At 38.6% G+C, this 26,637-nt stretch overlaps 1 protein-coding gene across 2 annotated transcripts in view; it reads left to right on the top strand.

Annotated features, from left to right (window-relative positions):
- EPSTI1 (epithelial stromal interaction 1) overlaps positions 1-26,637 on the top strand; it is an 85,443-nt gene that overhangs the window by 39,629 nt on the left and 19,177 nt on the right. The window contains exons 7-9 of one of the 2 annotated variants that reach the window (XM_069467215.1): positions 9,376-9,469; positions 16,542-16,574; positions 18,100-18,183. In XM_069467215.1, coding sequence (XP_069323316.1) covers positions 9,376-9,469; positions 16,542-16,574; positions 18,100-18,183 — 211 coding nt within the window. The remainder of the gene's footprint in view (positions 1-9,375; positions 9,470-16,541; positions 16,575-18,099; positions 18,184-26,637) is intronic. The other variant, XM_069467216.1, reaches the window with a different exon arrangement.

Here is a 26,637-nt window from a genome sequence, read left to right as displayed (position 1 = left end):
TATGAACTACAATATGTATTTTCTTATTTTGTTCTATAAGTGAATGCTTATAAATTTCAGATATTGAAAGAAAAATATGTTATGTTTATACATGTTAATTATATGTACAAATAAGATCTACAACACAAAAGCATATGAAAAACAACATAATGAAAATTTAATCATTACAATAAAAACCAGAAAAGAAGATGGAATTTTAACAATAAAATATAAAAAAGCAAAATATTAAATCCAATAACTCAGCATTCACAAAAAAGGTATATAGGCCAAATTTTCTTATTAAAAGAAAAGCTCTTGGATTGCATAAAAAATAAAAATCTAGCTATATGCTATTACAAGGGATATCTGAAACAGAAGTTGAAAACAAAGGCATAGAAAATACATCCACAGATGGTAACAAAGGAGGCAATAGTAATATGAGATAAATTAAATTCAAGGTGCAAACTATTCAACAGGATAAAAGATTTTATGCAGATCAAAATATGTAATCCAAAAGAAAATGTGAGTTGTAAATCTTTATCAACATAGATTTGAAATACGGAGGACAAAAACTAAACAAAAACTGTTCAAGTCTCTAATATAGACTATGGATTTGCCAAATTTTTCTTGTATTTACCTAATTCTCCATAGAAATTAACAGATCAAGTGAATTAAAAAACTTCACAAAGAAAAGAGAATTTGAATAACAATGACTAAGCATAATTATATAGACAGTTATAAAATGTCATACCTAGTTATGAAAATACATATGCTTTATAAATAGTGACTTTAGACTGACTAAAAACCACCACAAAATTAGCTAGGACTGAGGCCTCAAAGATTCTCTGTAAACTCCAAAAACCCCCCCAAATCCTAGAAAGCAACAGTCCTTGAGAAAAATTTAGTAAAATTAGAAATTAAACAATAAGAGATTTTAATGTCTATTCATTTTTAAAAAATAATTTTTTAGATGACTTTTGGGAAAAAAACAAAATCAAACTGAAATTACTTTGGGGTAAAAGAATAAAAACTTTAAAGCTGGGAGGAATAACAAAGTATTATTGGCATCGTAATCAACATATAAGTAGATCCATTGAGTCCATAAGTAGGCCCATGTTTATATGGAAATTTAGTATTTAGGACTTTAGCTATGGATAGAAGCATCCTTTCAAATCAGTGTTAAAAAGGAGGGACAATTTGACAAATTGTATTTAATCAATAGAGATAGAATGTAACAAAGGATGATTTCATAATTTGGGAGTAGGAACTCCTTTCTAAGCAATACACAAATCTCAGAAGTCATAAAGAAAAACCATGGAGGCCGGGCGCGGTGGCTCACGCCTGTAATCCTAGCACTCTGGGAGGCCGAGGCGGGTGGATTGCTCAAGGTCAGGAGTTCGAGACCAGCCTGAGCGAGACCCCGTCTCTACTAAAAATAGAAAGACATTATATGGACAGCTAAAAATCTATATAGAAAAAATTAGCCGGGCATAGTGGCGCATGCCTGTAGTCCCAGCTACTCGGGAGGCTGAGGCAGTAGGATCGCTTGAGCCCAGGAGTTTGAGGTTGCTGTGAGCTAAGCTGACGCCACGGCACTCACTCTAGCCTGGGCAACAAAGTGAGACTCTGTCTCAACCAAAAAAAAAAAAAAAAAAAGAAAAACCATGGAATTAGCTACCCCAAAATTTTAAAATTTATGATAGAAGACACAATGAATAAAGTTTGAAGTGATAATCTAGAAGAAATTATTTGCCTCAAATATATTGGATATAAAGCTTCATTTCACAGAGAACTTTTATAAGATAAGAAAAAGACTACTCTAAAAAACTTGGCAACAAGCAGTTAAAAGAACTTGAACAAGCAGTTAAAAGAAAGGAAATATGAAATCAATAAAAATATTCAGTCTCACTAATGATTAGTGAAACACAAACAGGTTTTAGTACACTGGCAACAATATCCATGTGTTGGTAACTTCTAGCCTTAGGCAAGGAGCTCTCATTTATTCAACAATGAGCATCTAATGTGTGTCAAGCACTATACTAGGGTTCTGGGCATGAATTGTGAAAAAAGCAAATACGGCTCCATGAGTGAACATGGAAATTCAGATAATCTGACAAAGAACTATATGGGATAACATTATAATGTTTCCTATGAAGGAACATAGTGGAAGAGAGAGGGTGCAGGGATTGAGAATACAGGACTGGGAGGGGAAGACCTTCTTAGCGTCATAGCTAAGACCTGACTCCAAGAAAATGGATTTGAACTAAAGATAGAAGGATGAGAAGGAACCAGCCATGCTGAGAAACCAGGGAAGAAGGTTCTAGGCTGAGGGAATAGTGTATAGTGTATTCAATAACATGAAAGGAAGCTGGTGTATTTGGGCTGAAGTGAACAAAAACGAAGAGAGATGGTGAAACTGACAAGATAAGCAGGAGCCAGACAAGTCAAATGGGTGGCACACCAGCCCCGGCACAGAGTCTGGATTTTATTCAAGCCACAGGGAGAACTTTCAGAGGCTTTTTAATTCATTTTAAAGAAATGAGCACTCTGGTTGCTGCGTTGAGAATAAATTTGAGAAGCCAGGAGTGGGGAAGCTACTGAAGATGTCACTGCAGTAGTGCAGTAAGAGCTGGTGGTGGCTCAGATTACAGTGATGTCAATGCAGAGGGAAGAAGAGGTGTACCTTGTTTCATTGCACTTTGCTTTGTTGCTTTTTGCAGATACTGCATTTTTCCCAAATTGAAGGTTTGGGGCAACCCTGTGTCAAGCAAGTCTATTGGTGCCAGTTTTCCAATAGCACGTGCTCACTTCATGTCTCTGTGTCACATTTTGCTAACTCACGTGATATTTCAAACTTTATTATTATTGCATCTATTACAGTGATCTGTGATCATCGATCTTTGATGTTACTATTGTAATTGTTTGGCACTCCACAAACCGCACCTATATAAAGACAGTGAATTTCATTTATAAATGTTGTGTGTGTTCTAACTGTTCCATTGACCGGCTGTTCCCACTCCCCTCTCCCTCTCTTCAGGCTTCCCTATTCCCCAATATACAACAACATTGAAATTAGGCCAATTAATAACTCTACAGTGGCCTCTAAATGTTCACGTGAAAGGAAGAAAGAGTCACACATCTCTCAGTTTAAATCAAAAGCTAGAAATGGTTAAGCTTAGTGCGGAAGGCATGTCAAAACCGAGTTAGGCTGAGAGCTCAGCCTCTTGCACCAAACAGTAGGCCAAGTTGTGAATGCAAAGGAAAAATTCTTAAAGGAAATTAAAAATGCTACTCTAGTAAACACAGGAATGATAAGAAAGCAAAATGGGCTTTTTGCTGATGTGGAAAAAGTTTTAGTGGTCTGGATAGATCAGACGAGCCACAGTATTCCCTTAAGTGAAAGCCCAATCTAGAGCAAAGCCCTAACTCCCTTTAATTCTGCGAAGGCTGAGAGAGATGAGGAAGCTGCAGAAGAAAAGTTTGAAACTAGCAAAGGTTGGATCATGAGGTTTAAGGAAAGAAGCCATCTCTAGGACATGAAAATGCGAGGTGAAGCAGCAAGTACTGATGTAGAAATGGCAGCGAATTATCCAGAAGATCTAGCTAAGATAATCGATGAAGGTGGTTACACTAAACAATAGATTTTCAATATAGATGGAATAGCTTTCTACTGGAAAAAGATGTCTTCTAACACTTTCATGGCTTCAAAGAACAGGCTGACTCTCTTGTTAGGGGCTAATGCAGCTGGTGACTTTAAGTGGAAGCAAATGTTCATTTACCATTCCAAAAATCCTACAGCCCTTGAGAGTTATGCTAAATCTACTCTGCCCATGCTTTATAAATGGAACAACAAAGCCCAGATGACAGCACTTCTGTTTATAGCATAGTTTGCTAAGTATTTAAAGTCCACTGTTGAGACCTGCTAGGACAAAAAGATTCCTTTCAAAATATCACTGCTCTTTGACAAGGCATTTATTCACACTAAAAAGCTCTGAAGGAGATGTACAAGAAGATTAGTGTTGTTTTCATGCCCGCTAATACAGCATCCATTCTGCATTCCGTGGATCAAGGAGTAATCTTGACTTTCAAGTCTTATCGTTTAAGAAATACATTTCATAAGGCTACAGGTTGCTGTAGCTAGTGATTCCTCTGATGGATCTGGGCAAACTAAATTGAAAACTGCCTGGAAAGGGTTCACTATTCTGGATGCCAGTAAGAACATTTGTGATTCATGGGAAGAGGCCAAAATATCAACATTAACAGGAGTTTGGAAGAAGTGGTTTCCAGTCTTCATGGATGACGTTGAGGGGTTCAAAATTTCAATGAAGGAAGTTACTGCAGATGTGTTAGAAATGGCAAGAGAACTAGATTTAGAAGTGGAGCCTGAATATTTATTTGCTTGAATTTCTGTAATCTTATGCTAACACGGAACGATGAGGAGTTGCTTTTCATGGATGAGAAAAAAAGTATTTTGTTTTAATATGGAATCTATTCCTGGTGAAGATGCAGTGAACATTGTTGAAATAATAACAAAGGATTTAGAGCATTACACTTACTTAGCTGATAAAGCAGTAGCAGAGTTTGAGAATGTTAGCACTCCAATTTTGAAAGAAGTTCACCATGGGTAAAATGCTATCAAACAGCATTGCCTGCTACACAGAAAACTTTTGTTAAAGGAAGAGTCAATTGATGCAGCAAACTTCATTGTCATCTCATTTTTTTAAATTTGCCATAGCCACCTCAACCTTTAGCAACCACCACCCTGATCAGTCAGCAGCCATCAACATCAAGGCAAGACACTGCACCAGCAAAAAGATCATTAGCTTTCCCAGTGTTGCTGCTTCACATTCACGTTCTGTTCCATACATCTCGTTCTTGTGATCTCTTAAATGGGACTGGTATATCTATCCCAGTATACTTTCTCCCACCTTCTTACATGTATAGGCTCTGTGAGTGCTTATAGGTATATGAATGTCTTTTGTTCACACCCAGTTTATGTGAAACTAACTCAAGCAAAATAACACTTCTTTAGATTGTCCTGTAATCTACATTGCTAAGCACGTAGCAGAGACTCAGGAAGTATTTGTTGCCTGCATGTGTGAATGTGAGAATGATTACTTACTCACCTAAACCTCATGGTGGCAAAGTTCATGTTTGTGCAGCTATTACAAAGTGCAGGTAGAATGCATTGTTAGTGCTTATACAGATCCCGAAGACACACTGAGGTTTTATTTCCAAATGTGCTATATAACATGAATTATTCATAAGTCAGAATCATGAGGTCCTAAGATAATGATGCATATTAAATATCCATCTGCAGTACCGTAGTAGTTCTCAAGATCACCAGGGGTGCTTTTAAGAAACACAGATTCCCAGATCCCACTCCAGACGTACTGAATTAGAAAGTCAAAGGCTTGAGTCTAGTAATTTCTAGCAAGCACTACTGATGATTCTCATGTAGCCAGCCCCACACTGGTGTTCTTGTTGGCATTTGGGAAACTATTGTTCTGTGAAATCCAGAATGGCATCTGCCAAGTCCTTCCCTAGTAAACACCATCATAGTGTGTGTGTTTTTTCTTTTTTTATCTGAGAAACATTTTAGAGACACAGAAAATATATATCAACCGCTAAGATCACACTGTTAAGATTTTACTTACGTTTGGTTAAATTTTAAAAATAAATATTACAGAGACTGCAGGAGTGTTATCCTTTGACCTTTATTCCTTCCTCCTCCATCTTTCCCTAGCAGTAACCACTGTCCTGGTTTGTAACATTTGTCAATGGCCTTTAGCCAAAACCCACCAGGAACACACCTGGAGCAGACGGAGTTGTGTTTATTACTAATTGCAGTGAAGGAAAACACATACCATAGGGAATGGTGGGGTATCTCAGTAAGAAAGCGTTGGAACCTATTGTTAGGATTTGGCCTTGGTTGGGTAATTTTGGGAAAGGTCTAAGGAAACAAGCTTGCTCTGGATTGGATGCTATTGGAATCCTGGGACAATTTTATGATTGGGTATCTCAAGAAATCTTATCTATAGGGAGGACAGACTAGACTAGAATGAGTATGAAGCTGTAATTGGTAAAGAATTAGCAGCCATTCATTTAGTTAGAGGAGAGGATGTTTGGTAATTTGTTGATCGCATGATGACCTCGTGTGAAATAGATGTTCTGTGTGACTGTTTGTATTCAACAGTAGAACGAGGCTCAACTGCAGCATTGAATCAGTTTATCATAACACTGAGGCCTAGATGTGAGTATTAGATCAATAGTAATAACATTCAACGGGTGTCGGGGAGGTGGGAGGGGGATGGGTATATATACACCTAATGGGTGCAGTGTGCACTGTCTGGGGGATGGACACACTTGAAGCTCTGACTTGGGTGGGGCAAAGGTAATATATGTAACCTAAACATTTGTACCCCTGTAATATGCTGAAATAAAAAATAATAAAAAATACTTACGAAATGGCTAAAAAGCCAAACCAGACCCTTGAGAATTCTTTTTTTTTTTTTTTAATTCTTCCTCAACTCTTCTTGGGTTCTCTTTATGTAATTTTGGAATTGATCACCTAAATTGAGAAATGATCTCTTATATATATTACTTTATGCTATAGTATTAGGGTGGGCTAATGGCTGTAATAAACAGGCCCCAAAGTATATAACAGCTTGAGTTCTATATTTTCTTTTCTTGTTCATTTAAGACATCGGTGAATAGTTTTGAAAGATGGCCTCCTCTGCTCAGGTATTTAAGGACCAAATCTGACAGAGGCTCTACCACCTTCAATACACAACTTCCAGGGCTTCCCTGGGAGGTGTCTCTATTCCAGACAGCCAGAAGGAGAAAAGTGTATGGAGACACATGCCTGGGAGGTTTATAATCAGTTGGTCCTGGAATTGGTGTGCACGCCTTCCTCTCACATTCCATTGGTCGAGACTCAATCCTACAGCCAACCTTAGCTACAAGGGAGGCTAGGAATATAGTCGAGCATGTGAGCAGAAGAGGAGAACGTACATTTTGATGAGCATTTAGCAGTCTCTGCTACAACAACAACAAAACTGTATTATGTCGAGGTGAGATGACCCTGAAGAGCCCTTTTAGAATAAGCCATAGGAATTGCCCCAAGAAAAATCAGGAAGGACCCTTAAAGACCATAGGTTGGGCATGAGTCAACTTTATCTTCAAAAACAACCTAACCAGTTGTTCTATGGAGAATAAAGGAAGGAATCCTTTATGCTTGGATCAGAGTGATAAAGTGCAAGAGAACCATCCCCTCTGATAGGCACCAGCATCACAGTGAGGAACCCAAAGGAAAAGGTGACTCGTTAGTGCCAGAGTCCAGGGTTCTTAGTCTAGTTGGACTTCCCACAAGGACATTTTCCTTTGTTTGCCCCTCAGAGAGGTTCTATACCTTATTTTTATTAAATATAACCACGATTACCTACGGGGGCTCCAATTCAGTTCAGCCAGTATATGGAAATTCTTTTATATACCAGGCACTGATGCTAATAGTAGAAAAATACCAGTTAGCACGGTAACTTGGGACTTCCTTTGTATAGTTGATGACTTGGCAGTAATCCACATTCCCTGCAAGTTCTTGCTTGTATTCCTCTGGTAGTCCTGAGACCCCTTCACCCTGCTTTAATCTTGAGGCATGAGTGGGGCAGTGGTAATTGGCACGGGGGTCAGAGCTGGAGGCTGGTGTCCAGCCAGCTTTGTGCATGGCACTGGCAGTGAGGAGCAGCAGTCGGCACACACGTAGGGGCTGCCGTCAACTTGGTCTGAAGTTCCTTCCTTCCTTATCATGGTGTTTCTTTTTCACTACTTTCTCCCGTGGTCTGCACTCTGCTAGGGATATTCAGAAATCTCCTCCAAACTTCTGGCAACTCTGTCTTCTTTTTATGCTTTTGACTGATGACTTCATAAAGCCCCAGACAGTGGGGCAGCTTCCAGACTCTGCGACTTCATTAGTCTCCTTGTCTATTCTGGGCAAGATAAGTAATCCAAGACAAATGGAAAGGCTGCTCATCTCAGCTGCTGAAGTCTTGTGTTTCTCAGGGTTACGTACCTTGCTTCACTTTTAGCTCTGCCTTTCCCTGGTCAAGCTTCTGACCCTGTTCAAATGCCATGTTCTGCCTAAGTAATTGTTTGTAGTGATGTTGGCATCTGTTTAATTTCTCAGCCCTGGTTTTGATTATTTTCCCCAGCGGGTGCCATTTGTTCTTACCAGACCCTTTGTGTTTCCTTAGCCCATGTCCTAAGTACCTGATGAGTCAGATCTCAGCATTGGGCTTAAAATATTAGAAGGAGGTGGAGGGAGGGAGGCAGATGGGAGCCAGCTGCGCAAGTCTGGTGCAATATAAATCAGCCCTCAGTGAGGTATCTGGTTGTGAATGTGGAATAAGGAGGCAAAAGTCCCACAAATTATATGAGAAAAGGACCAAGGAATAGAAATTAATCAAGGGTAGGCAGGATGGGGCAGTCTTTGAGGTGATGACTAAGAAACAATTCCTGTGTTCAATGCTTCACACAGGTGAGAGGAGAAATTGGGGTAGTGGTTTGGATTTTTAAGGGAAAACAAAGTACTTCTTATTTAAACTGAGGACATTTCTAGGTCAGTCTTTCGGAGCTAAAAAGAAATGTCAGTGCGCTAGAAATTCAGATTCCTGTTAAAAAAAAAAAAAAAGAAAGAAAGAAATGTCAGAAATGCAGCCCAGAATCAGCAATACTTTTTAACCTCCATGGAAGGAGGTTTATCGCCTCCCTTAAATCAAATGCAAAAGTGTATGAGTGTGTGTGTGTGTGTGTGTGTATCTGTCTGCAGAGAAAGAGTTCATTTCTGCTTTCAGAATCACAAAAGAGCCCATGATCCATAAATGGGAATGGGTTTCTGGATTAAAAGGTCTGTGTATCCTAAAAGTAGTCGGAGCCATGAGGGAGATGAGATGATGAGGAGAAAGACCCGCAAAGGGTGAGGGGCTTAGTGTAAACCTGGTGTGAAATGAAGTGTTGTAGGGCATTAATGTTCTGCACCTCCATCCTGAAGTCTGAGTGTCAAGCTTTAAATGTTCAGATAGGAAATTAGGGCCCCATACTGCAGAATCTGAGACAGCATTTATTTTCATTTTGATATTACAAAGTGGAAAAAATGAAATCATAGATTCACATTTTCACAAACCTAGTTTAGTATTTTTCAGACTAATGTTCTTCAAGAATGCAGTCTCGCAATAGCATTTTGTTTTGATTTTCTACTACATCTTTCCTCAACCTAACCTTTTGTTCTATCTAGGATGCTTCTACTCATCACTCAAAGTCTGGGCCAGTATCCAAAGGCACAATAAACAATGATATTTCTATTTTTATGAAGGCACTAACGCCTGTTTGTGTTCCTGGTAGCAAAACTGCTGAGTTCTTGAGCAGACTGAGCACGGAGTTGCCAAACAGAAGTGCCTGTCCGCCTGCTCGTCCTGACCCACGATCCTCCACATGGGTAAGTGGAATGTCATGCAGGGTGCTGTCTGGCACCTTTTAAAGGGGTGTTTAGTGACTGAAGATTAAGGACACAGAGTGACTTATGCAGCATAAAATGCTGGAACTAAACTAAAATGACCTGATCTCAAACTTTGACCTCAACTGTTGCCTGATCTGGAAAATACTGCTTGTATTTGTTACCTATATTATGGGTATCTGGCTAAAACGTCAGCCTCAGAAAAGCCCTTGATCTCTGTCAGTCATCTCTCCATCCATCCTCACATTCTTGGGTCTGTACAAGGCCTGCTGAATGCATACAATTTCTGCCCTGAAGGACTGTAGCAGAGTGAAGGACAGTACTGATAGTGACAAGGCACACTGGTGAGTGCAGAGCACACCACAGTGAGAAGGCACCATTGCCTTGCCAGGAAGAAGCATCTAAGTCAGTGTTTGCATAGATGCTTCTTGATAGAGATGACACTAGAGTTGAAGCTTAAAAGATGAGTCAGTAAAGTGAAGAGCGTCATTCCACGTAATCAGAATTAATCAAGACACAGAAGCAAGAATGAAGGTATAAAGGCAAGAAGCGTGGCTTGTGTTGGGGAAGCAGAGTTAGGTAGCTGCAGTGTAGAAAAGTGAACTAGAAGGCCGGAGAAGGAAGCAGGAGCCATGAGTGAAGACTCTTTCTCAGTAGTGGCACCACTGGCAATTCGGGTAGGACAGCTCGTTGTGCATGTTGCCTTGGGTACTGTAGGATGTTTAACGTCCTGGCCCCTGGGCACAAAACGCTAGTAACACCACTCAGACACTGAGACATCCAGAAATGCCCCACACAGGAAGCTGGTGGTGCTCCTGGTAGAAAACCACTGAGGAAATTTGTGTACCACAGTGGAGAACTTGGAACTCATTCTGTGAGCACTGAAGGCACTGAAAATTTTTAAACATGGAAGGTTCAAAGTTAGATTTATACTTTCACTGGATCACACCAGTAACAATGTAAAGGATGGATCTCAAGAAATAGGGAGGCCTCGAAGGCTTCTGTGTTAGGCTGCACGAGGAGTGATGAAGACTTCTAGGACAGCAGGGGAGAGAATGGAGATGCCAGTGCAGGTCAGAAAACTGCTTAGAAGGTGGAAGCCACAGGGCTTTGTTATTGACTGCTAACTGGGGCCCAGAAAGTAGGTATCATTAAAGGCGACCCTGGGAAAGGGTTGTAGTTGAAATAAAAGATGAGTTTATATTTTTAAAAGTCTTAGCTTTTCCAGGATGTGGGCAAATAAATAAGTTGTTAGAGAAACTTGATCTTTATCTTCCCCCATCCTGTTCTCATTAAGGACCATGTATCAAAATATTAAGAAGACATGATGACACTTCTTGGGAAAAGGTCACTATACTCTGCAAACCTTTAGGTGTTCCTTGTTTTTTTTTTTTTTTCTACTGCTACTTCTTTTGGTGTTCCAAAGTCTAAATTTGTCAGTGTGGGCTCCACAAGTTTATATTAACTGAAATCTGTCATCTCTCTCCCCTTTTGCAGGGCCCTGGGGAAAGAGTTGAGAAGCCTCAGGTAGTGAAGTGAAGTCATATGTAGACGACAGCCCTGCCATCTATCTGGGTGTCCTCATGGCTGTGAGGGAGGGAGAAGAGAACAGGAGTTGGATGGCTTTAGCAACTGGATTTTTGCCTACCCGGATGGTCTTGCTTTCTGTTTGAGGGCTCCCTGAATCCTGTGATTTGAAACACCTGGTAGTACTGTGCGTGCCTGCTCTGTTGATTTTTGGCTCGTTTCTTCAATTTAACAAGATCATCCTGAATTTTAATATTGTCCAAAGCATTAGCAATGTCTCCCAGAGCTGCATTTTCTGTGGGTTGATTAGTGCATTAGTCACACGATCCTCAGGGCTATTAATAGAAAATATGGAGCAGGATTGGACCCCGCTGGTTCCTTATGAACTGCATGCAATAGCTGCTCTCATTTTGACACCAAACTATTAATAAGTTGTTAGCGTTCAATATATTTAACTGACTTTTTACCCATATTGTACTCTTCTCGTTCTGTCTAATCCATATGCATAGAATTCTTCTGAGAATGCTGTGCAGAACCATTTCCAATGCTGTAGGCAAATCAAATATGTACACTGCACTTCTGTGAAGAACATTTCTTCTCTGTCAAAAGAGGACACCTGCAGTTTACTTTAGCAGTGGTCAGCGTATAGAATGTGGACACTGTGATTCCCATCTGTATGGATTGTAATGAGTTGGAAGAATTTAACTTTGGGTTTTTACTTCCCAATTTTAATTTTACTACCTAATGCCATTTTCCCGAGATTTTTCTTACACTTTTCTTATTGAAATGTGGATCTACCATTGGCAGATGGGGATTTAATAAATCATAAAATTATGTCTATGAAAAACTATAGAAAATCCCTTGAGGTGTTACAAGAAAATTCTTTTTGTGTTACGACTTCAGACAGAAGGTACTCACAGGGTTCACTTGTACACATGGATTGATGTAGTTCTCTGTACTTGTGTGTGTGTCTGTATGTGTGTCTCTGTGTGTGTGTGTGTGTGTGTGTGTGTGTGTATGTGTGTAGGCAGAAGTGCCAGCATCATTATACCTTCCTCAGCCATTATCATTGAATGTTTCCAGTTGTATACTAAAGGGATTTTAGTCTCTGGTTTGCTGCCCACACTTCTACAAAGAAAAACAACTTAAAAAAAAAAAATCTCATCCTGGTGTTTCACTGCCCCAAATCATTCAGTGGTTCCCTATCTTCCAGGTCAAGGATTAAGTTAAAATGCCTTAGCATAAGCACAAAGCCCTTTCTGCTCTCTGCCTCTCTCTTCCAGATCCTGTTTCTCTGTCTCTCCCCCCAGCTCCACCTGCAGATTCCCTCTCTCTTTAGATCTGCCTTTCCCCAGGCCTCTAGGACATGGAGAACTGGCTCCAAGTCTGAACCTTTGCTGCCTGCCGTGAGTGCAGTCCATGGACTTGGGAGCTTACAGGAATGCAGACCAATCTCAGCCCCTACCCCCGCCTCCTGCAGCCCTCCTGCCTCAAAGCCTGAATTTAACACAATCCGTGGGGGGCCGGAGGGGCACAGCTCTGTAGCTCTAGCAATATCCTCTGCCACTACTGTGAGCACTCAGTGCAGTTGGGTTATTTTAATTTTTATCGAGGTGTCACATGCTCATTCTTTAAAAAAGTCAAATAACAATTGTATACGTGCCCCTTGAATTCCCTTCCACCCCAGTACTTTAAACTTCTTGTAGTTTCCATTGCTGCTGTAAGAAATTCCCACAAATTTAGTGGCTTAATACAACACAAATTTACTCTCCTGCATTTCTGGAGGTTAGAAATCAGAAATGAATCTTTTTTTTTTTTTTTTTTTTTTTGAGACAGAGTCTCACTCTGTTGCCCAGGCTAGAGTGAGTGCCGTGGCGTCAGCCTAGCTCACAGCAACCTCAAACTCCTGGGCTCAAGCGATCCTCCTGCCTCAGCCTCCCGAGTAGCTGGGACTACAGGCAGGCACCACCATGCCTGGCTAATTTTTTGTATATATATATTTTAGTTGTCCATATAATTTCTTTCTATTTTTAGTAGAGATGGGGTCTCACTCTTGCTCAGGCTGGTCTCGAACTCCTGACCTCGAGCGATCCTCCTGCCTCGGCCTCCCAGAGTGCTAGGATTACAGGCGTGAGCCACCGCGCCCGGCAGAAATGAATCTTAAGATGCTCAAACTGGGGTGTCAGCAGGGCTGGTTCCTTCTGGGGTCTCGGGGGGCATCTGCTTCTTGCTGCTGCAGCTTCTCCTGGCCACTGGCATTCCTCGGCTGCTTGGTGCGTAGCTGTGTCGCGCCAGCCTCTGCTGCTGCCTCACACCACCTTCTGCCCTCGCTGACCTTCCCCCTCCTCTTATGAAGATGCTTGTAATCACAAAGGGCCCACCTGGACAAGCCAGGCTGCTCTCCCCATCTCAGGACCCCTGGTTTCTGCAGAGTCCCTTTTGCCATATAAAGAACATTCTCCGGTTCCAGGGATTAGGATGGGGACATCTTTGGGAGGGGCCGTTATTCAGACCACCACACTCCTCTAGTTGTTTCTGTTGTTAGCTCTGCATTTCTATTATATTAACCTGTATTGCTATCTCTTGATTAATCCATTTTAGACCTTATTAACCCCTTTCTTCCCTTCATTCTCCTAGTAGCATTATTCAGTATTTCAAGCTTTCCTTATTATGACTACATATTTTCTTACTGCCAAGCCAGTTAGCATACTCCGGCACGTTTTCTTTTACAAGTTTTGGGACATATTTTTGCATTTTCTTCATTTTCTTTGAATATTTGATTGTCTTCCTTCAGCTTCTGTGACTGTTCTACAAAATGCCTCTTGATGCAAATTTCCACACAATTTTCCATTTTGTGCCCATCAGATAGTTATCCCCCCGCCTGCCCAGTGTCTCTTACCTCCTGCTTTAACCTGCAGGGGTCATTCTTTAGGCCTGCAACCCCGACCAGTTGCTGTTCTGGGGCTTCCTTCAACACAATGGCTCTCAGCGTCCTCTGCACACTGGATTCACCTGGGGAACTTTAAAAATCAGTGATGCCAGGTTTGCACCCCCAGAGATCCTGCTGTGTTGTGGCCTGGGCTTTGGGGGGGTTTAAAGCTCCCCAGATGATTCTAATGTGCAGTCAAGGTTGAGAATCGCTGTTTTAAAATCATCTTGGGAATCGCTTTTATTGCTTTCCTATGTTGGGTTTCCTGATTTCTGGGTCTCATTTCTTCTATTTTCCTGCTTTATTTCTCTGTTTTGGCAGAGCATGTTATTAGTAGATTTTCAGGAGAAGATGCATGAGAGGTGAACATGTCTGACTCCTTCCATATCTGAAACTATCTTTAGTTAGCTCTCATACTTGCCTTTTTACTGATAATGACTTCAAATTGGAAATAATTTTCCCTCTAAATTTTGAAGGCCTTGCTCTTCTAACTTTGAGTATTTGTTCCTGAGAAGTCCAAGGCCATGGGAAGTTTAGGCCTTAGATGAGGGCTTTTCCCTGCTTTCTCTAGAAATATTTTAACATCTTTTCTTTTTTTGGTATTCTGCTATGATGTGACTTAGTGTGAGAATCTTTTTTATTCATTTTCAATTTGGAAATTCATCTCTAGTTCTAGATGATTTTCTTGTGTTATTTCTTTGATTTATTTCCCCTTCATTTCCTCTTTATGGAATTTCTCTTATTCTACTTCTAGGCCTCCTGCATTTCTCTTCTTTTTTTTTTTTTTTTTTTTGAGACAGAGTCTCACTCTGTTGCCCAGGCTAGAGTGAGTGCCGTGGCGTCAGCCTAGCTCACAGCAACCTCAAACTCCTGAGCTCAAGCGATCCTCCTGTCTCAGCCTCCCGAGTAGTTGGGACTACAGGCATGCACCACCATGCCCGGCTAATTTTTTCTATATATATTTTTAGCTGTCCATATAATTTGTTTCTATTTTTAGTAGAGACGGGGTCTCGCTCTTGCTCAGGCTGGTCTCGAACTCCTGAGCTCAAACGATCCGCCCACCTCGGCCTCCCAGAGTGCTAGGATTACAGGCGTGAGCCACCACGCCCGGCCTTGCATTTCTCTTCTAACATTTTTCTTTTAAACATTTTTCTCCTCTAATTTATCTTTGACTACTTTTTTTCCTACCTTCTGGAATATTTTCTTTACTTTATCTCCTACATATTTTACTGATTTGAGGTTTCCTTGGGGAGGGCAGGGGATATTTTTTTTTTAATTTTCAGGAGCTCTTTTCTTTCTCTGTTGCTTTAAAAAAATATATATATCACCCTATACTTTTCAGAGGAAGCAATGCAGGGAACAGAAGAAAATTCCAAAGAAGGGGGCTGTGAGGCTCACTGGTCAGGTGCAGGATTTTATAGAATTATTTTGTTCTCAGCCTGGCGTTTGATGACTACTGCCTTCTGTACTTGGGGTGCCTGGTTTGGTTTGTCCAGAGAACACAGCATTTTTCATTTCCTGTTGGGGTTGGGTGAATTAGCACCTGCATTTTTAGGGCAGGAGCACCTGGGGGTGAAGGGCTTCTATTTGAGATAGAGTTTGTGTTTGTTTTGTTTTCTCCTCTGATGACGGTAATTTTCGAGAGAAGAAGGGAACAGAAACATCTTTACTCCAGCATGTGAAAAGAAGTTATGGCTTATCATGGGTTGAATTGTGTCTCCCCACCCGCCCCCCACCAAATTATATGTGGAAGCCCTAACCCCCAGAACCTCAGAATGTGAACTTTTTTGGAGATAGGGTCTTCACAGAGGTAATAAAATGAGGTCCTTTGAGTGGGCTCAAATCCAGTAGGAAAGGTAGCCTTATATAATAAAATGGAGAAACTGGGACACAGAGGTGTCCATGCAGGGAAGGTGATATGAAGAAACATAAGGTGAAGATGGCCGTGTACAAGCCAAGGAGAGATTTTTCCTTCCCCGTCCTCCGAGGGAACAAACCCTGAAAACACCTTGATTTTGGATTTCTAGCCCCTAGAACTATGGGATAGTAAATTTCTGTTTTTTAAGCCACCAGTCCCTGTGGTACTTTGTTAGGGAAGCCGTAGCAAACTCATATACTGCTATTTTTCATTTGTTCATGTGATGCCCTGCCCTCTGCTTAGTCTGATTGCCTGCTCACTCTTTGAAACACAACTTAGCCTCGCCCACTATGAGGAGGTATCCTCGATTCAGTTTAATAAAATGTCCTCCTTTTTGGCTTCCTCCATCATAATACCTGTCACGTTGTGCTTTAATTGTTAATCTTCTTGTCTGACTTCCACACTAGGCTATACATGCATGAGGTCTGGGATTGTGTCTTGACACAGTGCACATAGGAGGTTTAAATGTTGTTTTTTGAATGGATACATTATAAGCATAACTTTTGGGGAAAATGAATAAAGTGTATTTTAATTGAATGACAAAAATTTAGCATTAATGTATTAAATACGTAATGGCAAAAATATGTGAATATAGTGACTTCTAAATCTCTGGTATTCAGAACTAAGAAAATTAGTGATCAAAAAAATTTCCTTTCCTGCCCCCCGTTATTTTTGAACAGAAACTTCCTGTCCTGCCTAGGGATCACAGCTGGGTAAGCAAACATTAGCATTACAAGTGACTTTGAACTTTTCACAGTTAAGGTGCCAGGTGGCTTCCCAGCCTCTTATATGTCTAATAACCATTTTTTTTCCTGAGTCAGAAACTAGGACCCATATTCTAATAAAAGAACAACAAGGGGGTAAGTTTAAAAGGAAGGAATTTAAATAGACTTTAGGGTCCTTGCTCAAGTCATAATATTTACTTTATATATTCTGCCTTTTAATCTCTTAAATAGAAGCTATCTCCCTCTCCTTCCTTCCTCCCTGGGTCTTATACAGAACATTTGTGATAGAGATGAACCTTCTCTGATATAAAAAGAAGGGGTCATTCGGGAAACTATTCCTCCCTTTTTTGCCTTATCAGAGCCCCTTTGTGTCTAGCATGTAAATAAGAGAAAGTCGTATGTTTACCTGTTTAATGTGGCAGAGTTGGATATAAGGGCTTTCTGAACACGTGGAGCTCCACTATTCTAATTGATACTGCTGTAGACGATATAATTCCGAAAGCTTCTCTTTCTGGGAAGCAGCTCTTACTGTTTGATGGTATATGGGTTTTTATAGTGACAGAAATGGAGGAATGAACTAAGAAGTGCTTGAGAAAAATTATATTAAAGAAAAAGGGAGAAACAGCTTGCATAAGCTTTATGGATTATGAGTCCAGAGAACCAGGCCTGAAATATGTAGCCTGCTGCCATGATGCTGCTGGTGGTTTTATGAGATCAGTGAGATTTCCTAAGCATTAGCGTAGCAGGCTGGACTCTCTGCCTTACAGAGCCTGGGCCAGCAAATCAATCTGAGGGAGAGAGAATATACGACACATAAACAGAACACTTGAAATACCAAAAAGTCCAGAATACATGGTCACTATGCCGGTGTGTGGAACCCTGATGTGGTGGGTCAGAGAGACGAAAGGACATTCTGCCGCACGTGCTGGCTCTCCCATGGCATATGTGCTCCTGTGTAGACTTTGTTTTCCCTGTAAGAAACGGAAATAAGCTGGAAATAAGCTTCATACAGATTAGGGATGCAAACACTTAGAAAGTAATGCGTCTTTGGAATTACATGGTATCAATCACCAGTTGACAAGTTGTTTAATAGGAATACCATAAATGAGCCGTAGACATATCAGTGCTTCTAAAGACAGTGCTTGTTTTTAATATTGACTGATCAGCTAGTTGGCATATTTTCGAAAATATCTTTAACTTTCCACTAGAAGGAATAAACTATGTTGGTTATCTCTGAGGGGATATTTTTAAAGCTTAATTAAACATTTAGATCATCCTTGAAAATGTGCTGGATGATTTTGCTTACAGTAGCCTTCTTTTTATATATCTCAAGGGACGTCTTCAGGCATATGCGTAAATCACTTGATAAGCAAGTGTGTGTGCAGATCTTACCTTATGCCTAGGTGGAGTTACTGGCACCAGTCTCATAATAGGCAGACCGGGGTGCTGTGGCGATACTTTTCCTGTGAACTTTTTCTTTTCTTTTCTTTTTTGTCCCCCTATATCTTTATAGGCCAGAAGCTGGGCTTATAAAAATTCTCTAAAGGAAGAAGAAAACCAAAAATTGCAAAAGATGAAGGACGAACAGCATCAGAAGGTATTTACAAGACTCTACTACTTCTTGCTAGTTGTTTGCTAGAGGTCCTAGATAATTTTGAAAAGTTTCTCACCAGAAATACTAAAATACTTGAAAATCCTGAAAAATGAACACATGCATTGAAAATAAAAGGGGAGTTCTGGGTTTGTTTTAAGAATATGGTAGTGGTTTCTTCTGGTCAAAACTTTCATGGTACTTAGCTTCACAGGGAGCTGCGGTGTGTCGGGCCCAGTTGGTGCTTGCCGTTCTTGAAGATGACACAGCACACGTGAACTTCTGATCTGCACCAAAACGAAACACGGCCAACATCAAACCAAGATAGGGAAGATAGGGAAAGATAGGGAGATTGGAGATAGTGGCCAGAGAATACTAGAATGCGCAATAACCAAAGTAGGCATACAAAGTTATGAAACTGGATTAAATATTCACCTAAAAATTGTTATACACATACAATAAGACATAAAGATATACTGCCCATGTATACAAATATGTGAGGCATTCCAAATATTTTGAGCAACAGAAATCAGTGTAATGAATGCAGAGCCACCTAAGAAAAGTGCTTAAAGGATAAATTCTCATGACGATGTAAAATTCTGGTTATGGCAACTGACAATATTCAGTGTGATAGTCATACCTACCTTTGATAACTAGGCTCAGATAGGGACAGAAGCTCCGCAGCCTGAGAAGAGAATGATGAGAAAGATCGGGGGTTAACTCCAAGGTACCACTTTATTCCAGATCCTTTAGATAAGCAAAATAGCTCGGCATGGACTCTCTTACCAATTCTAAAATAAACGAAGTAACTCCTTCCTTGATTCTACTATCCTCAGAGATATTACTTTTTCTGTTTCTACCAAATTTAAAAAAGATAGTGGTAATCTTACTATAACAGCTTCTTTATTACCCACTTTATCCTTAATTCCTTATGATCTGGTTTATATTCACAAATGCTGTTACTAAAATTGCTTTTTACTCCCTTCTGAATATACAATTCAGTGGTCTTTTTGCAATCCCTATCTCCCTATAACTCTGCGACACTATCTAATACCACTTTAAAGCTTTCCTTTTCTGGCTTTTTTTTTTAACCATATTATTCTGGTTGATCTATCTCAGAGTAATCTATCGCAGTATTCATTCATTCATTCTATCAATAAACATGTATTGAGTTCCTATGATGTGCCTGGCCTTGTGCAAGTTCCAGGAGCTACAATTAAGAACTGCATAGACAAGTTCCAACCCTCCTGAAATTTATACTTTAATGGAGGAGCTAGACAATTAAAAGGAGACAAAGAAATAAACATTGTACTTTTTATTTTATAGTGACTCATCATTTTGTAGTAATTAATGCTACAAGGAAATAAATCACATGTTGTGATAACTTCAGGCTGGTGTATCAAATATTGTTGATTGTCTGTCTCTGTACTTTAAGCCTGATTTTTCTTCAGGTACGCATTCTACTTTGCATGACCTATTTCAGAGAAGACAAATGGTACCCCAGGCCCAGGGATTCCATCCCAAAGTGGTCTAACACTTTCAAGGGAGTTCCATTCTCCTACACTGTGATTGGTTCCACTGTGGACATATGATACAATTTTGACCAATGGGGAAGCTACCTTTCAGTACAGCTTTTTATCACTATAAAACATACTACTCTTCCCATTTAATGATTTTTTTAAGCTTGATTTCTTTTTTATCTTTCTATTTTGTCTGATACTAATATTTCATCTACCAGTTTTTTGTTAGCATTTAATGTGGCATTTCTTTCTTTTTTTTATAACTTAATTTTAACCTTTTTGTATCATTTGGTTTAAAGTAGATTTCTAGTGACAAAAATGGCTGGTTTTCCTTTTGTCTAGTTTTAGAGTTTCTTTTAATGAATAGATTTGATATGTTCTCACTTAATATGATTACTAGTATTGTTTGCATTATTTGTATTCTTGTTACATAATTTACTATTTTTGACTATGTTTATTTTTTTGATTCTTTGAATTTTCTGTTCCATTATTTACTGTTTCTTTTGCTTTTCTTTTTCTCCCTCCCTTCCCTTCCTGTATTCTAAGAAATCTCATATGTTTCTGTTTCTGTTTTTAATCTTGCATAGCCTTTGGTTCTCTCTTTTAATCTAAAAATACATGTCTCTCTTCAGCATTCCTTTTTCCTTCCTATTTTTCTTTTGTGTTTCTTCCCCTACATTGTGTCTGCTCTCCATTTCTGGGACATCTATCAAATGGATTTTGGACATTCTAGATTTCTTTATATCCATTCATTGTTTTCTTATACTTCTTATCTCTTTAGCCTTTTTTCATTGCATTCTGGAAGAAAACTTTAACTAGATCATCCTGCTCACTAAAGTATTTTATAACTTTTCATTCAGCTTATTTGGCACGTATATTGAATTGCTGATTTACTTTTTCATAGCAGTGTTCTTTATAAGTACAATATTCTCTCTCATGTCTACATTGATGGTAACTACACAACCATTTAAGTGTTCTACTTACTATATTAACTGTACTTTTTTTTTTCCATTTAAATCTTTATCTTCCATGAGTTCTTTCTCAAATATTTGATTATTCTTGTTTACCTTCACGTGTTTCTTTGGCCATGCTGCCAAGTGAGGTACGCAGGAGCCTGTCTTCTGGGTGTGGTAGCCCCTTGTTCTCCTATCTTCAGTAGGTACCTGGGACATTTCCCTGTTTCTCTGAGCCCGGCCACCCTTTCCCCATTCACTGTTTACCCCGTGGGCCACGTCAGTGCTGCCTACTGTGCAGTGCAAGTGTGCAAGGGGAAATAGCCCACCATCAAGCTGCTCTCAATGCAGTTCTCCAACTGATCATCCTAATGACTGCCTCAGTAGTTCCTCTGGAGCTCCTTCAGAAGCACTGCAAACTCAGCTCCAGTTTAACCTGTACATTGGTTTTCCCATGTAATTTATCCTGTCTTCTTTCTTTTTTTTTTATTATTATTTCAGCATATTGTGGGGGTGCAAAAGTTTAGGTTACATATATTGCCCTTGCCCCCCTACCCCCCTGAGTCAGAGCTTCAAACGTGTCCATCCCCTAGACAGTGCGCATCGCGATCATTATATATGTATACACCCATCCCCTCCCCTCCACATCTGCCCGACACCCGATCAATGTTATTCCTAAATGTGATCTTAGCTGATGATCAGTGAAACCAATTTGATGGTGAGTACATGTTATCCTGTCTTCTTTCTGCCTTTTAGGAATTTCTTAAAATCTCTAATAGGCTGATTGCACTTACTGATTATGCATGGTTCTTAATTTTATAGTCAGTTAGAAAGTAAAACACTAAAAATTTAAAAATATTTAAACTATTGGGTGACAGAGAAAATTATTATTGTAGAACACATAAAAATTATAGTGAGTGCATCTTATGGGGAATGCATGGAGAGATGTACTCTGAGAAAGAAAATTATAACTTTTTAATCCATTCAATACTAAAAAAAGAAAATAAATGAATTAAGAATCCAATCCAAGAATTTAGAACAAAAACAATAAATGACACCAAAGGAAGTAATTAAGATAACAGAAATTAATAATAAAATTTCAAGAAACAGCTGTTATAAAAGTCCAACAGCTTGTTCTTTGATAAGGTCAACAAATGAACAAATCTGTGGTAAGTCTAATCAAGAAGAGATTAGTGAAAATGCAAATATACAACATTAGAAAAGAGGAGCTAGAACCATAGATTTGGAAAAGATTAAGTTTATATTACTGTAGATAATACTGTGCTAATAAATTGAAAATCTGGATTAAGTGAATGACTTTCTAGGATAATATAAAACTCTAAAAATGACTCAAAGAATTAAAAATACATAAAGACAAATGAAAATGCAAGTGATTTCTGAAGTTTTCTGAGAATTACTTTCCCCAGCAGCCTGAATGAACTTGAGTAATTTTAGAGGCGAGTTCCTTCAAATTTTCAAGGAACAGATTTTCTTTCTACGCTTTACAAATTGTTTCAGAGCACTAAAAAATATGAAACACTCTAGAATTTTATTTCACTATCATCTACATATTGTCAAAACCTGATATACAAAATGCAAGTGCTTGCGCATGCGTGTACACACACACACACACACACACACACACACACTCTGATAGATAGACCAATCTCAGAAAGACAGATTAACATCTGAAAGAAAATAAGAAAATTCTAGCTAAGGGAATTTTTCTCTTAAATAGTAATTTACCAAGACAAAGTAGGATTTATTCTAGGAATGTAAAGATGACTAGCTATATAATGTAACTCTTTATATCTTACCACTGCAGTAGAATAGGCCATGAGAGAAAAACATTTGGCCATCACTTTAGTTGCACAAAAAGGTATTGATAAATTTGAACCTCTACTACCAATTTAAAAAACCACTTCAGTGAACTAGAAATGTAAAGATTTTCTTAGGCTAGGTTCAGTGGCTCCTACTTGTAATCCCTGTACTTTGGGAGGACAGGGTGGTAGGATTGCTAGAGCCCAGGTGCTCAAGACCATCCTTGGCAACATAGACCCTGTCTCTACGAAAAATAAAAAAATTGACTAGGTATGATGGCATGCATCTGTAGCCCTGGCTACTCAGGAAGCTGAAGCAGGAGGATCGTTTGAGCCCTGGAGTTGGAGGCTGCAGTGAGCTGTGATTGCATCACTGCACTCCAGCCTGGGTGACAGAATGAACCTCTATCTCTTGAAAAAAAAAATTCTTAATATACATATAGCCTTCTAAACTGATAACCAAAATGATATTCAGTGGTAAAATACTAGAACTGTGAACAACATAAGGATGTTTGCAACCCCTACCATTCGTTAACTAGTATTACCTTGGAAATTTTAACCCTGTGCTACTCAAAGTTGTTTGATGGAAAAGTTCCGTTTTAACTGAAAAAACTGTTAGTACTGTATGGAACAAGGCTTGGGAATTGTTTTAACTAACTTGCTAAGACAAAAAATAAAAGGCAGCTTTTCTAATATTGCAAATAAGTTGTTTATGGATGGGAATTATTTGCCTGTACAACTTAAGAGAATCAACTAAGAAATGATTAGAACAAGTGGCACTCAATAAAAGAGTTGGTTACAAAATATATAGGCAAGAATCAATAACTTTCTCAAATACCAGCAAAAATTAATTAGAAAATACAATGGGCTAAAAAGATATCATCAAAAAACAAATAAGTAAAAAAAATTGTTCAATGGCTAAAAAATAACAAAAATTTTCTGTTTCCAGAAAAGTCAATTTTTAAATTTTGAAGTATGTATACACTGTGGAATGTCTAATCTAGCTAATTAAAAATGGATTACTTCACATAGGTTTTTTTTTTTTTTTGTGGTGAAAACACTTAACATCTATTCTCTTTGAAGTTTTCAAGAATACAATATGTCATCATTAACTATAGTCAGCTTGCTGTGCAGCAGAGCTCCAACTCCCCCCTTTCCCCCTAACCACCTTAGCCTCTGGTAAAGACCATTCTCTTCTCTACTTCCCTAAGATCAACTTTTTAAGATTTTTTGTGTAAGTGAAATCATGTGATATTTGCCTTTCTGTGCCTGGCTTATTTTACTTAACACAATGTCCTGTAGGTTCATCCATGTTGTTGCAAATGACAGGATTTCTTTCTTATTGGTGGCTACATGGTATTCCATTTTGTGTACATACCAACTTTTCTTTATCCATTCATCCGTTGATGGACACTTAGGTTGATTCCACATCTTGGCTATTTTGAATAGTTCTGCAATAAACATGGGGGTGCAGGTATCTTTTCAATATACTGATTTTATTGCCTTTGGGTATATACCCAGTAGTGGGATTGCTGGATCATATGGTAGTTCCATTTTTAATTTTGGGAGGAACTTCATACCTTTTCTTTATACTGGCACCAGCATCATGTAACTGTTTCCTTTTCTCCATATCCTTGCCAACACTTACTATCTTTTGACTTTTTGATAATAGCTATTATAATTGGGGTGAGATGATAGCTCATTGTGGTCTTGATTTGAATTTCCCTGATAATTAGTGATGTTGAGCATTTTTTCATATACCTGTTGGCCATTTGTATGCCTTCCTTTGAGAAATGTCTACTCAGCTTTTTTTGCCCATTTTAAAAATTTTCTTGCTATTGAGTTGTTTGAGTTCCTTATTTATTTAGAATGTTAACCCCTTATCAGATGTATGCTTTGGAAATATTTTCTTTGATTCTGTAGATTGTCTCTTTATTGTTTGTTTCCTCTGCTGTGCAGAAACTTTCTAGTTTGATGCAGTCTCATTTGTATATTTTTGCTTTTGTTGCCTGTGTGTGCTTTGAGATCTTATCCAAAAAATCCTTGCCTAGATCAATATCATGGAGGTTTTTCCCTATGTTTTCTTCTAGTGGTTTCATAGTTTCTGGTCTTACATTTGAATCTTTAGTCCATTGATTTTTTTATTGATTTCTGAGTTGATTTTTGTTATATGGTAAGAGATAAGGCCTAATTTTATTCTTCTGCATGTGGAATTTTCCCAACACTATTTATTGCAGAGACTGTCTTCTCCCCACTGTGTATTCTTGGCATCTTTGTTGAAAATCAGTTGGCTGGATATGCTTGGGTTTATTTTTGGGCTCTCTATTCTGTTTCATTGGTCTATGTGTTTGTTTTTGTGCCAGTATCACACTGTTTTGGTTACTATACATAAAAGTCAGTTTGAATAAAGCAGAGATGGATAGTGCTTTTGAGTGGCCAAACTCAACATTTCAATAACTACAATTCTACACAAATTAATTTGTGAGTTTAATGCAATTCCAATAAAAATTTCAGTGAAATGTGAATTAATTTAAAAACTATTTCTAAATTTCAACTGGGAGAATAATCATGAAATTAGATAAGAAACTTTGGAAAAATAGGAATAATAATTTGTGTGTGTGCTGGGGCAATGAGTATTATACTAGTAGCTATTAACATATACTACAAACTCTCAAGTACTATTACTGGTGAGAGGATCAACTGAAAGGCTCTTTGGCAACATCAAATTTTGAAGAGTTTCCTAAAAGTATTAAATTTGAAAGGTATACATTTATTCTGAGGAAATAATCAAAGGTACACGTAAGATGTATGTACAAGGTTGTTTATTTTTAAAATGAGATTAATGAAAAATTTGAAACAATTTGTTCAGTGGTAGAGGATTTGAAGGTTTTAGAGAGTTTGGAATAAATATCGTGCAATAATTACTATCATATTTTAATGACATAGGAATATGCTCACATATATGAAAATGAAAAATATTTTAAAATACAGTGCCAGATGAGTTTTGAAACCTACTTCCTTCTTACATTTTGCACAAATTACTTCATCTCTTTAAGCCGCTTCCATTATGTTCAGTACTGATGTTTTTTACCTCATGGCATTGTTTCTAGGATCAAATGAGAGAAAGCATGTAGCGAGTTTATCCTAATGCCTGGCACATGGTAAGCCTGAAAATGTGACCCAAGGTGATAAGTTATAATCTATGCGTATAAATCAAGAAGGAAATATACTGACATGTTAAAGGAGCTTATCTCTGGGTGGGGAGTTTTTTATGAGTGATTATTATGTTTTCCTTTATAGTTTGTGTACTTACTACATTTTCCACAATAAATAACTTTTATGAGAAATTTTTTTTAAAAGTTAGAAGAAAGTTGATAGAAAATATTTTTAGGCGGGAGATAGAGAGCTGCGATTCAACAATTATTATAGATGGAAGTCCATTTATCTTTATGATGAAATGATAGAACTAACAATAGCTAATACAAAATTACAGTTAGGTGGGTGAATAAGTTCTGCTGTTCTATTGCACAGTAGGATGATGGTTAGCAGTAAGATACTGTATATTACAAAATAGCTGGAAGAGAGGCTTTTGAATGTTCTCACTAAAAAAAAATAAATGCATGAGGTGATAGACATGCCAAATACCCTGATTTGATCATTATATAATATATAAGTGTATCAAAACATCAAATTATACCCATAAATATGCACAATTACAATGTGTCAAAAGTTTGTTAAAAAATTAAAAACCAAAAATAGCAGGAAGATTGCTTGAGGCCAGGAGTTCAAGACCAGCCTGAGCAGCATAATGAGACTCCCATCTCTGAAAACAAAAAAAAAATTAGCCAGATGTGGTGGTATGCACCTGTGGTTTTAGCTACTCAGCTACTCTGGAGGTTGAGGCAGGAGGATCAATCACTTGAACCCAGGAGCTGGAGGCTTCAGTGAGCTATGATCATGCTACTGCACTCCAGCCTGAATGACAGAACAAGACCCCATCTCTAAAAACAAAACAAAAAACCATTAACAATAGCTAGTAAGAGAAGAGTGTACATTATTTATGCTAATTTTTAAATTCCCCTGCTTCATCCCTTAGTATTTATTTCCTTTTATTTGGTTAGTCCTAATTTTGGGGGGTAGTTTCTACCTTTTCTCCTTGTCCTTGAT

Source organism: Eulemur rufifrons, chromosome 4 (genome assembly GCF_041146395.1).
Source record: "Eulemur rufifrons isolate Redbay chromosome 4, OSU_ERuf_1, whole genome shotgun sequence".
NCBI lineage: Eukaryota > Metazoa > Chordata > Mammalia > Primates > Lemuridae > Eulemur > Eulemur rufifrons.
This window is presented reverse-complemented; position numbering and strand designations above follow the sequence as displayed.